Source organism: Neoarius graeffei, chromosome 16 (genome assembly GCF_027579695.1).
Source record: "Neoarius graeffei isolate fNeoGra1 chromosome 16, fNeoGra1.pri, whole genome shotgun sequence".
Lineage (NCBI taxonomy): Eukaryota > Metazoa > Chordata > Actinopteri > Siluriformes > Ariidae > Neoarius > Neoarius graeffei.
The window spans coordinates 44,896,640-44,910,862 of record NC_083584.1 but is presented as its reverse complement, the minus strand read 5'-3'; the positions used below and the strand labels follow the sequence as shown (position 1 = coordinate 44,910,862).

General features: G+C 42.8%; 1 protein-coding gene across 2 annotated transcripts; it reads right to left on the bottom strand.

The window, feature by feature from the left end:
- Positions 1-119: 119 nt before the first annotated feature.
- On the bottom strand, positions 120-13,008 carry arpc1a (actin related protein 2/3 complex, subunit 1A). Of its 2 annotated transcripts, none has more exons than XM_060943050.1 (10): positions 12,825-13,008; positions 12,065-12,145; positions 11,832-11,936; positions 10,751-10,973; positions 10,549-10,656; positions 5,541-5,753; positions 5,354-5,429; positions 5,053-5,246; positions 3,551-3,641; positions 120-545 (listed from the first exon to the last, which is right to left on the bottom strand). In XM_060943050.1, exons 2-10 carry the CDS (start codon positions 12,126-12,128, stop codon positions 507-509), a joined length of 1,113 nt encoding a protein of 370 aa, XP_060799033.1. In that variant the 5' UTR covers positions 12,129-12,145; positions 12,825-13,008; the 3' UTR covers positions 120-506. The 2 variants fall into 2 exon arrangements, with proteins under 2 accessions (XP_060799033.1, XP_060799034.1); XM_060943051.1 differs by lacking the exon at positions 12,825-13,008 and adding an exon at positions 12,629-12,783.
- Between the last annotated feature and the right edge of the window lie 1,215 nt (positions 13,009-14,223).

Here is a 14,223-nt window from a genome sequence, read left to right as displayed (position 1 = left end):
TGTGGATAGTTTAGCCTGTGTAAATATTTGCTGTCGGTAGGTTCACTTTAGTCGGTCAAGACAGTAACACACATGCTGGAGGGAAGTACACAGTAAGAAACAAGAAGCTGCATTCCACATAGTGTGTAGTATATTTCTTTTATTTCTAACAGACCATTTACATAAAATTCTCCTTTTAATTTAACTCCTCTCCGGTTCCCCTAAAGGTCCGGAGTGCCAATGATCAAATGACACTTTGCTGGAGCACCAGCTTTGGCATAGAATTAAAAAAAAAAAAAAAAGGAAAAAAACAAACAAACAAAAAAAAAAAAGTCCCTAAACCCTTTTTCCGTTTTTCATATTCCCCCCTATTTTTAAGAGTGTCACGTCAGCTCACAAACTGGTCAGTGCTTCTTTTTTTTTTTCTCCTCAGTTAAAAACTTTCAGAAGTGTTGTTAGAGATCTCCTAGTTAGTCTTCAAGCCGTCGTTGCTTGCGCTGCATCATGTTAGTTCAGAGCGAGTTCTTTTACATGATCCGCAGGCCTTGGATAGAAGACTCTAAAGTCTGAGGAAAACAAATAAATACATAAAACTATAGATTAGAGCAACCTACATAATCCATGTGTATGATACAGTAAATAAGTGAAAAAATAATTTAAAAAGAACCTTCACAGAGGGCTGACTTTTTTTTGTTTTGTTTAAATAAAACAGCATACAATACCTTATAACACACAATAGAAAATTCATTTCAAATCAGCCTGTTATTTTTAAAAAGGACCAAGTTCATCGAGTTGCAAATTCCCCCATTTTGGTCACTGGAAAATTCCCATCTACAAACCAGCTCTTCCCCATCATACATTATACATACAGGACACTTTTTCGATGGAATGAAACCATTTATTTTTTTCGTGGTCCGGTTTCCATCAAATCCTGTGCTCCAATTGGCTGGCGAGTGGGTCCGTATCCTACGATATGGACCCCGGTTATGGACCTCCGGCGACTCGCTCGTTCACAACAAACAACTTGGTAGAATGTGTCAACATTTATCTTTTTTTTTTTTTTTAAATACGATTTATTTATAAGACTTTTGATAATCTTATAAATTTTTGCCAGCATTTCTCAGGAGAATAGCATTAATTTTACAGCATGGATAGTGATAACGACAGTGTTCACAGCGAAAGCGAGTTTTACTACCCTGAGGAAGAAGAAATAAAAGAAAACATTTCAGGAGAAAGCTAAAAACCTCTAACTTGCTAACACCGAGCAAAAACATGGCTGAATCCTGAATGACTCAATTTTGTATAAATAGGGGACTACATAGGCGGCAAAATGTAGTTTTTGTCCTGCCATGGAAGTGCACTTGGATACCGAGGAGGAAGCCATTTGCATTACAGCCGTGAATGAGGATTCAAAATGGCGGCTCAGCTCGGTTTTCCCTTTCGGGCGCTCTCATTTTTGGTTAGAATTTGGTAAAGAAAAAAAAATATTACTTACCAGCTTAAGGTCGGTCCGTATGGTGAAATACCGTGACCTCGGCCTTGAATACTGATCTCGGCCCAGAGGGCCTCGCTCAGTACTTTCAAGATTTCCGTCACGGTATTTCACCATACGGACCTCCCAGCTGGTAAATAACATATGCATTCTATTCCCTTCTAATGCGTGTCATAGCATGCAATATTATCACAATATTGCTTGTGTGTATTACATCACTGTCCAATGGAGAATGAGCATTGAATATGGTTTACGATATTGTATGGTTGTCAAGACGACATGACGTCACACATCGGAGATGTAAAACTTCCACGCTCAGGCCTTTCAATTACATGAAACCCGCAACGGATAACATCGCAGGCACCCAAATTAAGGTCAAGCGCCCAAAATATGCTATCAAAAGTTTAAAACAACCAAAAATCCCCGAAATGTTGATTAAATAAACTTGACTGCATAAAACCCAATGTCTTGACTTTCTTCTTTAAAAACACCAAAATTAGCAAGAATTAGCATGTATTTCTCGTAATTGACGCAAAATCTGCACCATTCCCATGTTGTTCCGGGTTTGTCAAAGTAGCTGTAAGCCTCACACAGAGCATGAATTCTCCAACGGCAATTGGCACGCCACGATTTCATAGAGAAGCGAAACTCGCGTACCAATGACCAGAGCGGGATTTCCATATTAGGTAATTTCTTTCTTCTTTTATATTGTTTTATGGCGGCTGGCAAACAGCTTTTAGGTGCATTACTGCCACCTTCTGGACTAGAATGTGAGCCAGAATGTTTCACACACTATTGTGCAAAATTCTAAGAATTCCTGTATCATTTAAAAACCTAAAAATAGCCCTATATCCCAACATTATCTGACCTCAACTGCAATATCTCTCGGACACCCAGTGTCATATGATTTAAATCAGGTAAAAGACTAAATAAAAGAGAGCTATTCGGGACACGACTGTGTGTATTTAAGATACAGCTTGCACCTTAAATCCACACAGTTGTGTAAGTGTGGGTGGAATCAGTGACTTGGAGCTTGGTCCTCTTGTTGATGATAGTCTTAGACACTGGCCTTGCATTTAAACTAGGATCTTTTACCGGACTACATACTGTGAATTGCACTGCCGATTCTTATGATGTGACTGAAAAACCTTTTGCGTCACAGGTCTGCTCTTTGATGGCAACAGTGTGTAACTTGCTTTTTCATTCACAGGCTCCTTTCCTCCAGGCTCCAACACATCTTTTATATACTAACCGTATTCTAATTATTTTTGTCATGTACATCAAGAGGGATTAATGCTGTAGACATTTTGCAATAAAGGTAAAAACAGATTTCTTTATTTATTCGTAACTTTGTAGCTAAAAAAAGAAGCAGCAGGTTTAAACACAGAGCGCTGGGAAAACACTGTGCGCATGCAGAAAAGCCCAAATTACCCTGTATCATGACGGAAAAAGCCCAAATTCAGAAATACAGGGTGTAGCCCAAATTATGTAATTGAAAGGCCTGACGCTAGCGAGCGACTGTGAATTTGTAAACAAACATGGCCGCCAGGTTTGCTTTGTGAAATACAGACGATTGAGAGAATTGTGAAAGATGCGCTGAACACCTGAAAGGAATGCGTATCGTCTTCGACTCGTTCAATATCATGCTAGCTGAATGGAATATATCTGATATACCACTCAACGCTAGCCAATATTTAAATAGCTACCAAGCAGAGAGAGTGAAGACTAACGTGTGCTTCATCTGAGACCAGTGAAGCCAGACAGCTGCATCTTTTCTAACTGCTGCTCATGCAGCATCACAGCACAGAGTAATGCACTTACGGAAATACTATCCATCCTCTTTCACAAATACATGAGCTCAAAGATGCCAGGGATTGACTGCTTCGATTGACAAACAACTCCCCCCCCAAGACCATGCCCAATTTTGTTCTCGACTTCATCAGGATTTCCCAATTTTGAGATTAAAGTCCTGTTATATACAAACAGCATTACTGAAGACTGAAAACTCCTGCAGGAGGAATAGTGGATGTATTGCTGCTGTAAAGTCAGGGGAAAAAAAAAAAAATGCTCACTACAAACCTTGAAATCCCATATGGTCATCGCTCCATCGATTCCTGTAGTGCAGAATTTGCGACAATCTCTTTTGTCTCCTTCATATATAGACACTTGGCTACAAAGTGAGAATGAGGATCATGTTAAGTGAGAAAGAAAACCAAATCTCAAACATGGCATATTTTAAAATTTCCAATGAAAGCTTAAATGTTCACGTTTTTCAACCTTACGTCTGCCTCCATGTCCTGTTTATGTATATTCTGCCACCACATCTATTTCCCTGCTTCATTTTTGACACATTTCATTCAGAAGCTTAGGTGAGGGGCCCAGATGACCCCCAGGTAAAAAGGAGTCAATCAGGGGTGCTTGTTGAACACCGTTTCAACCCTGGTTGCAAGCTATAATAGCAATGGATGGCCTTAACACATTAACTTCTTGCCAAACTGCTTCACATACAGCACTGTGCAAAAACCTTAGGCTGCTGGGCCATAGAAGGTTCACGCTGCACGCTGCACGCTACACGTTCACGTGAAGAACCGGACCCTGGGCCATTAAACTTCATGCTTGGATGTTCACGTGTTGCGTCTGTTCTACTTTGACCGAGTAACCAACAATATGGACTCTTCGGATGACGACGATTGCCTCATTCTGCTTTTACTGAGACAGAGGAAGAGAAAAAGGAACAGAATTTGGAGCCGAGAACACTTCCTTCTGAGAGAAACCCGTGGTGAATTTCACCGAACATTCTATAATCTGCTTGACAATCCCGATGAAGAACTATTTTTCAATTATACCATTCAATTATATTTTTTCTGAAGTTTTCCCCTGAAAGCATAGAGTTATCTCCCTAGACCCGTTCTGATTGGCTGGCGCGGCGGTGACCGCATGCACTGACTGGAATTTCCATCTTCACGCCTAGAAAAAAGTGTGCATGTTCATTTCACGCTTCACGCGTGAAGTGTGCAGCGTGCAACGTGAACGCCGTTCTATGGCCCAGAGCAAGTCATGCTACGTTTGTCCACTTTTCTTTACACGCGTGTAGCGTGCAGCGTGCAGCATGCAGCATGCAGCGTGAACCTTCTATGGCCCAGCAGCCTTAGGCAGCCCAGATCATTATTTCATGACTAATTTGTCTTGGATGCTGTATGACTTGTTATTTGGTCAGTTTTCATTTTCAAACTTTACTTTTCCAACTAAAATTAAACGGAAAAAAAATGTTAGGTTGATAAAGAAAGTAATACATTACGTAAACAAACCAGTCAGGAATTTCCTGCAATAAAAGTAGTGTGGGGCAGTCAAAGTCTCCAAAAGAACTGTGGGAGATTCTTCAAGATGTTGAGAAAAACCTACCAACTAGTAATTTCCGTATAAAACTTCTCAAAATGTACCCGCGTGAATGCAACGGATGCATTTTTAAAGACAATGTACCGTCATGCCGAATACTGACTGTTTAATTTAGCGCCGTTTCCTGCTCTTCGTTTTATTTTCCTCTGACTGAAGTAGAACTTAATCGAGAGTCTGAGACTTACGTGATGCTGTTCTGGTGAAGGGTCTCCAGAGTGCTATTGCGGTCCTCGGTAGTGGCTCTCTTGTCCATGTTCCGGAAACGCTCCATGGCAGAGATGTTGCGCTGGATGCTTTGCTTTGGAATGTCCAACTTGGATATGAAGGTCAAGTTTCCACCATCATCAAAATTGAACAGCATTGGGCAGCAATCATGACCCTTTAGAGGAAATAATATTTTAAAAAAAAAAAATTCAAACCAAGCCCTTGTGTGTGGCATCTCTGATCCGATGATGACGACGACATCACTGGGTGTGGGGCTCTTACCGCTGCAACAATGTTGTTCTCGGACACAAAGGTCACACTCAGAAGAGCAAGGAACTCTGTCTTCAACTGGCTTGGCCTGCAAAACAAAAAGAACCACAATCATCGGTAACCCTTATTCACTGAATGTCAAACATTACTTCTGTTGATCTTCATAAAAACAGGCAAAGCGGTTAGGTCAGATGCTCACGTTGAGCTTTTTGTAGGATCCACCACGGTCACAGTGCTGTCATGGCTGACCCAGGCCAGGCGATTTCCACTGGCTGAGAAACAGACACTGTGGACCCATCCTCCACTGCCTGCCCCACCAAACTCTGCCATAACTTGACCAAATGGCATCTTGGATCCCCATGGAGTTGGACCTGGCTTCTCGTCCACCTCCTTGATGTATGCAGAGAACACCCTTGGGGGGGAAAATGGCGGTTAGATGGATACACACACGTTGCTCAATAAACTAGACAAGACAAATCGACTGAATGTTCAAAGTGTCTTTTGAAGCCAAACTGCATCCTGAAATATTACATCAATACTAAAGACAGCACTGATTTACACTTGTTGCTAAATATGCATCAACATTCGCAAGATGGCTGCCGTGCATGTCCTGCAGTCACTTGATGTACCGTTTTTGCAAATCCTCAGAAATTAAAGTGACGCCTCCACATGGTGTGATACCAACATTAATACTGAAGGCTGTATAGCACCACAAGACACTTTACCGAGAACGGGATTAAAAAAAAACAAAACAAAACTAAATGTCATGTCTTTAAATCGCATACATGTACTGTTCCAGATAGTCATCAAGTACCAACACTAATTGTTTCTGTTAGAATTAGTGTCTGAATTTTATAAACCTCTTAATCTTACTGAAAGGTCTATTTTGAGTACAAATCTTATGGATTTCCTAAGGCCCTTTTCCACTACCCTTTTTCAGCTCACTTCAGCTCGCTTCAGCTCACTTCAGCCCGACACGGCTCGCGTTTCGACTACCAAAAACCAGCACGACTCAGCTCGTTTCAGCCCTGCTTAGCCCCTAAAACTCGCACCGTTTTGGAGTGGGGCTGAAGCGAGCCAAACCGTGCCGACTGAGGTTGGGGGCGTGAGCAGACACTCCCCTGTGCACTGATTGGTGAGGAGGCGTGTCCTCACATGCCCACACACGCCCCGCGAGCGCGCTGGGATCTGTAAACACCGCAAACCCGGAAGAAGAATAATTATGAATTACGAGAATTTCTGAAGCCTTATGCGCCTCGCCTCATCTATACGCTCTTGCCAGTATCTGTTGGCGTTGTCGGTGACAACAAGCCACAGCACCAAGACCAGCAACACTAACGACTCCATGTCTTCCATGTTTATTGTTTACTATCCGGGTCGTGAGACTACCGCTTAAAAGCTCACTGAATCAGTGACATACAGAGCATCGTGGACGAGTTCGCGGAGCGCAAGGCTCGTCGTATGCCCTTCAAATAACGCGCGCAGTAGGCTATTGATGTTTTATTATGAGCCATGTACAGTATGTCGCCTAATGTTTTTTTGTTTCTGAGTTACATGTTCGTTTGAAGGACTTAATGTACAAAATAACATAGTTGCACCCCGTAGTGTTGAAATTGGTAAACACAGTGCATTCAGTGAGGTTTGCACCGCCCTCCTTTTATTTCTGACTCTTCCTGTCACCGTTGCAACCTCTGAGCGCTCACTCGTATGCCCTTCAAATAATGTGCGCAGTATAGGCTATTGATGTTTTATTATGAGCCATGTACAGTATCCTAATGTTTTTTGTTTCTGAGTTACATGTTCGTTTGAAGGACTTGATGTACTAAATAACATAGTTGCACCCGGTAGTGTTGAAATTGGTAAACACCGCAGTTGCGGACATTTTGTAGCCTAAAATGATGTTATGATAAGCTTTAATAAAGGGCCCGGTCATTTGCCCCGCCCCCGGCCCGGCTCTGACTTGTTCCGCCACTGTCACTGATGTCACTGTTTGCGCTGCTTAACGACATCACGTGACGTCCACCCACTTTCGCTAACTCCACCCAATGTGTCCACCCACTTCCAGCCAGCACGGTTCAGTGCGGTTGTAGTCGAAATGCAACTCCAACAGCCCCGCTCAGCTCGACTCAGCTCGACTCGGCACGGCTCAGCCGCGTTTGTAGTGGAAAAGCGGCACTATAGAGATGAAAGTGGAGCAAAGAAAAAAATCCTGAACTTTTGAAAGTCAAACTAAGATTGGGGGGGGGGCAACGTCCCCCCAAAAAATTAACACCACGCAAAACCCTGCATTCTAGTGCATTTTAGTTCTTATTTTCACTAAAACAAGTTATAACTTAAGCCTTTTTCTTTCATGTGCATTAATGATTAACATGTCAAAAACATCAAATTTAATTCCCCCTAGTTAATGAGTAATTTTCAGGAGTGCTTTTAGATATCATATGGTTCAGTGGACATTTCTGTCTATAAGAAGGAAAAGTCTCGTCTCATCTCATCTCATCTCTAGCCGCTTCATCCTTCTACAGGGTCGCAGGCAAGCTGGAGCCTATCCCAGCTGACTACGGGCGAAAGGCGGGGTACACCCTGGACAAGTCACCAGGTCATCACAGGGCTGACACAGACACAGACAACCATTCACACTCACATTCACACCTACGGTCAATTTAGAGTCACCAGTTAACCTAACCTGCATGTCTTTGGACTGTGGGGGAAACCGGAGCACCCAGAGGAAACCCACGCGGACACGGGGAGAACATGCAAACTCCACACAGAAAGGCCCTCGCCGGCCCCGGGGCTCGAACCCAGGACCTTCTTGCTGTGAGGCGACAGCGCTAACCACTACACCACCGTGCCGCCCAGGAAAAGTCATATTTTAATATAATTTGTTGCAAAAGCTATCTTAGGTAAGTTGCCGTTCTATATATCTAGTCTGCTTGTATGGCGTACTTACACTTATAGCACTCGTGCATCAGAGAAAATACTTTTTCCAAATTCCAATGTCACGAACAGAACTTGGTAAAACAGCCTTCTGTGCATATGCACCGTGTGCTTGGAATGAGCTACAAAATACACTAAATCTTGTGACAATACCCTCTATTGCATTTTTTAAAAATTGTTTAAAGTCAGTACTTACAGAAGAGTGTCATTGTTTTTAATTAAGGCTACTGCTTCTTCATTTTATACTACTTATGTCTCTTTTTTTTTTTACTCTGTGTGATTGTTGACTGTTTGTCCTAGTGTTTTGGTTTATGTTAGTCTGTATTTCTTGTATGAAAAACTTTTAAGTCGCTATACTGGCCAGGACTCCCTGGAAGACGAGATATTGTATCTCAATGGGACCTTCCTGGTAAAACACAAGATAAATAAATAAATAAATAAATAAAAATAGAAAACACGGTGATTTTCCTGGCTACACAGTTCATTACTTTGAAAAATATCAGACAGTTGAAGGTAAACTCAGCAAAATCCCAAAACAGTCCTGTTAAAAAGTAAAGGTCTGTTAGAGTTTCTAAAGCTTTCAGGTTTCAATGTTGGGGACGTTGAGCCTCGTTTATCAATCTTTTAGTAGAGTTGTGCGTTTGCAGAAGCTAAAGTGAACTAAACATTTCCAATTCATATTTATGTGCGTTGAAGCCAATTGTTTACATTAGTTCATATTGTCTGTAAATTTAAACACACCAATGAATACCAAATTTCTCATGTAAATCAGGGGCGTAGCTAGGATTTTTCAGGGTGTGTGTGTGTCACACACTGACTGGCAGCCTGAGTACAATTATGTAACAAAAAATAATTACCATTGCTAGTTTTAGGTAGCTTAGAAACCGACTCTTCCATTATTGCTGTTTCTTCCACGTTTTCTTGATGCTGTGTTCTAGAAACGGCACTAAAACTTAGCTTCGAAGTCTCAAAATGCAACTTTGATGGAAAAAAAAAATATATATATATATATATATATATATATATATATATATATATATATATATATATATATATATATAATAAATTGCTTACCTCTCTTCACGTCGAAAGAAGGAGGAAAGTTTTGCTTGTTTTGACACTGAATTATTAACACAAGAGGAAATACTTGTAATTCGCAACTAAAAAGACTGCAGCTACACCGGCAGCTTGACCATGCTTTCTAGTGCGATCGCGTTGCGCTTGTGCAGAACGGCGTCAGTCCTGCACGCCTTGGCTCGTGCACCTGAAGGCGCGCCTAACGAGCTCCGGCACGCACGCCGTTAACAAAGAACACCTGTCTTTAATCAATGAACTATGTTTGGGCTATTTAAGGACCACGCCCAGGCAAGGACGATGCGAAGTATTACGCCGCGTCTAGGAACGCAAAAAATCCGAAAAATTATTTTCTCCATTCGGGAAACCGGAGATTTTCAAGAGTTTTGTCAAATATCCGGATTTCCGGGTAAATCCAGAAGACTTTCATCTATATTCCTAGCTTAGTAAATATTTGACACTGTGGTAAGGTTTTTTTTTTCCCTTTTTGAGATGGAGATCATGACAATCATGACGACAGCACAAGGAGAAACGGAGGTCATCAGCTTGTTTAGCGCTGCTACACATGAAATCGCTAAGCATTACAATTCGACTTGGAAACCAGATGGACGGAGATGTTTTAGCGCCGATGTGCCACCTAGTGGATGATGCTTTTACTGCCGCAAATGTACATAATCAGAACAAGAAATACTTTAATAATCCCCACAGGAAATTGAGAACATCTGCAGGGATGCACTCAAAGGGAGCACGAACAATGCCAGCTGTGTACGTATACATATGCATCGTGAAAGTTTTGTATATCTACATCTCTTGGATGACACTATACAACTGCCATACCTTGATCAAATCGATAAGTCCGTTCATTATCTCTAGCTGCTTTATTCTGTTCTACAGGGTCGCAGGCAAGCTGGAGCTTATCCCAGCTGACTATCATATCTAAAATGATCTAACATGATAGCCGCATATAAAATTCTAATCTCGTGACCATTTTATTTGTTTAAAAAAAAAAAAAGTTATTTAGAGCTATTTTATCAATTCTTTTAGAAATGGCTCTTAAACACTTAACTTTTCAAACCAAGATAAAGATTTTTTTTTAATGCATGTTCATGTCTAGAGGATGTACAACAGTAACACTTCTGTATAGTGGCTTCCAGATGATATGAAATTGCTTCCTGGTGAAACAAACACAAACGTCTTACCTGCATTTGAAGTCACATGACCCAGCTGCCAGAAGCACATTGTTCGGATGCCAGTCTAGACTGAGAACAGTGGAGCGGATAGGCTTCTTGATATGTTTGCTCACCCACCTTGAGCGCGCACACACACACAAACAGGAGTCATGAAACTTCATGGTGATCTACTGCAAGAAGTATTTTCTAACAGAGAGTGCGTCAAACTCACCAGTCGTTTTCAGACTCAAAGTAGCAAACGGATATGAGCCGAGCTCCACTGCCCACCGCAAACTTGTTCTCCAGCGGAGACCACTTCACAAATGTGGCAGCACGGTTGATCCTGAGGATGACGAGAGTGGGCTTCCACACGCCGTCCTTCTGGCTCCACACGTAAGCGTTGCGATCCGCTCCGCAGGTTACAATCCGATCGCTTTTAGGAGCCCAGTCAATGCCTTAACACATGAGCAATAAATAAATACATACAAAACAGCAGCACATGAAATCCAGATTTCACGTGCTAACTGAGACGGTATTACAAATTATGACTTAGACCCCTTTTCCACCAAGACAGTTCAGGGGCTGGTTTGGAGCCAGTGCCAAATCTCAAACCAGTTTGTCACGTTTTGACAGCTGGCTCTTGGCCAGGAAAACTGGTTTGAGAGCAGCACCAACACTTTTCTGATCTAGAACCAAGAACCGCTGACATCTGTGGCTGGGGTTATTGTGACCAACAAGACCAATTAAATCTTTGTTCCCACCATATTTAAAAAACAACTAATGTTTCATACACTTATAAAGAGATGACGTAGCCTGCCACTAATGATGTGCTCCGCTGAAAGCAGAGATGTATACAGTGATGTAATGACATGGCTCTGTGGTGGCTCTCTCCCTCACTCCTTCCTTCCTTCCAGGTTGTCCCATGTGTGTGTGTGGGGTCAATCCACATGTCTTTACTATTGATTCACGTTATTACACCGGATGCCCTTCCTGCTGCAGCCCTCCCATTTCCAGACTTAGGAAACAACACAGTCACACTTCTGGACAATTTAAAGTAGCCAGTTAATCTAACTGCATGTCTTTGGACTGTCGGGGAAACCGATGCGGACACGGGGAGAACATGCAAACTCCACACAGAAAGGCCCTCGCCAGCCACTGGGCTCAAACCCAGAACCTTCTCGCTGTGAGGCGACAGTGCCACCCCCTCTATGATGGCTCTCTAACCCGAGAAAAAACAACCCAGTTCTTCAAAGATTCACAAGCTAAACCAGGACTAGCACCTAGAGCTTGGTGGAAAGGTGGTATCGGATTACCTGTAATGTGCCCATTGTGTTCTTTTAGTTCATGGGCTTTTACCCATTGATTCCCACTCTTCTTGTATATATGGACCTCATGATTGTTCGGACTTATAGCAATTTCTAAGGAAAGAAAAAAAAAACCACACACACACACACACAATCATGACACATTTCGACCGTCTATTGTCTATAATGAAAATATCATTTAAAACCTTGATGATGGATGAATGAATGAATCTGTAACTTACGAGTCCTGTCCCTGTTCCATGCATGGCATGTAATGGGCTCCAAGAGAAACTGGTGTAGTGACATTTTTTTCTTTTGTAGCTCTGTTAAAAAAAATAAAAATAAATACAATTTAAAAATTTGATATTTTATAGACGACTGAACAAGTCAGTGGTTTCAGCTAAATTGAGAAAACATGTCAATAATAACAAGATAAGAGAGGCTTCCTGGTATACTATAGAATAGATAATTCATGAATTAGACAAAAAAAAAAAAAAAAGAGGCCGAGCATTACTGATTTAACCAGCAGAACAAGAAATTCTCTCAATGGCCTCTTGTCAGTTTCAGGGCGTGGAGCTCCTTCAGCTAATGATGTAGTTTAGCCGGCTAGCTAAGCTAACTGCTAATGCTAATGCAGCTAGCTTGTATATGTGCTCGGCTGCTAGCTAACAAGGAGCTAAACAAGCTAGCAGGCTAACGGCGTCAAGTTACAAAGCTATGGCTGATGCTTCCCGAGCTACCCTTAGCCAAGTTAGCTGAACAAATAAGAATATAACCGGGAAAAAATATATTAAAACTGCGCTCACCAACAAACCGTACAAATCTGAATAATAGACTGCAAGCTAGATTAAATAATTTCCTGAAGCTGAAGGGAAGGAGGGCCTGGGACACTGCCTGCCCGGCTCTGCTCTGCTCTTCTCTTCCCGGATACAGAGGCACAGAAAGCGGCGCCCAGGGAAGGAAGGCCTCGGGCTGCACTGCTCCACAATAAAACACACTTACACCTGAAGAGTCGGGCTTGTGTTGTAAAATATCCGCAAGATGCTTTTCTGCTTCTTTTGTTTTTCCGGACGGACTTGAATTCGCGGACTCTGGCCAGTCGACACGAATTCACTCCGGCTGCTGCTCGCTCTGTGCGGACTTTAGCTTCCTAATCTCAGGCTGTCAGGAATCCAGGAAATGGCAGCGGCACATCACTGCGCATGCGTACGCACAGGACTCCAGGAGCATCATTTACCAGAGTCTACCAAATGTGCTGTCGTGACGCAGATAGGGATAGACAGACAGACAGGAGGTGGAATATTTGGGAAAGACCACTTTTTATCTCACACAGAGCACAGTTTAGAGATGGAAACACCAAAGCAATACTGCATAGACTAGGACCTAAACTTCTTTCATTATTAATGCTGCTGCAACAGGTTGCCATAAATACTATTACTTTATTTATTTATTTATTTATTGCACATAGGCCAATTTTTCTGGGTGGCCAGTGGCCGGCGAGGGCCTTTCTGTGCGGAGTTTGCGTGGGTTTCCTCCGGGTGCTCCGGTTTCCCCCACAGTCCAAAGACATGCAGGTTAGGTTAACTGGTGGCTCTAAATTGACCGTAGGTGTGAATGTGAGTGTGAATGGTTGTCTGTGTCTATGTGTCAGCCCTGTGATGACCTGGCGACTTGTCCAGGGTGTACCCCGCCTTTCGCCCGTAGTCAGCTGGGATAGGCTCCAGCTTGCCTGCGACCCTGTAGAACAGGATAAAGCGGCTACAGATAATGAGATGAGATGAGGCACTGATTCAACATCTCATTCGGTGGTGTAGTGGTTAGCGCTGTCACCTCACAGCAAGAAGGTCCGGGTTCGAGCCCCGTGGCCGGCGAGGGCCTTTCTGTGCGGAGTTTGCATGTTCTCCCCGTGTCCGTGTGGGTTTCCTCCGGGTGCTCCGGTTTCCCCCACAGTCCAAAGACATGCAGGTTAGGTTAACTGGTGACTCTAAATTGACCGTAGGTGTGAATGTGAGTGTGAATGGTTGTCTGTGTCTATGTGTCAGCCCTGTGATGACCTGGCGACTTGTCCAGGGTGTACCCCGCCTTTCGCCCGTAGTCAGCTGGGATAGGCTCCAGCTTGCTTGTGACCCTGTAGAACAGGATAAAGCAGCTAGAGATAATGAGATGAGGCACTGATTCAACATCTGATTCACTGATGCACTGATTCAACATCTCATTCGGTGGTGTAGTGGTTAGCACTGTCGCCTCACAGCAAGAAGGTTCTGGGTTCGAGCCCAGCAGCCTATAGGGGCCTTTCTGTGTGGAGTTTGGATGTTCTCCCCAAGGCTGCGTGGGTTTCCCCCACAGTCCAAAGACGTGCAGGTTAAGTTAACTGGTGACTCTAAATTGACCGTAGGTGTAA

Bases quoted from the DNA above. Each gene is read 5' to 3' on its own strand.
- arpc1a (XM_060943050.1), bottom strand. From the start codon at position 12,128: ATGTCACTACACCAGTTTCTCTTGGAGCCCATTACATGCCATGCATGG. The intron at 10,974-11,831 runs GTAATCCGATAC...TCATGTGTTAAG, and splicing joins ACACAATGGGCACATTACAG to GCATTGACTGGGCTCCTAAA. The intron at 5,430-5,540 runs GTGAGCATCTGA...TTTGTTTTGCAG, and splicing joins GATCCTACAAAAAGCTCAAC to GCCAAGCCAGTTGAAGACAG.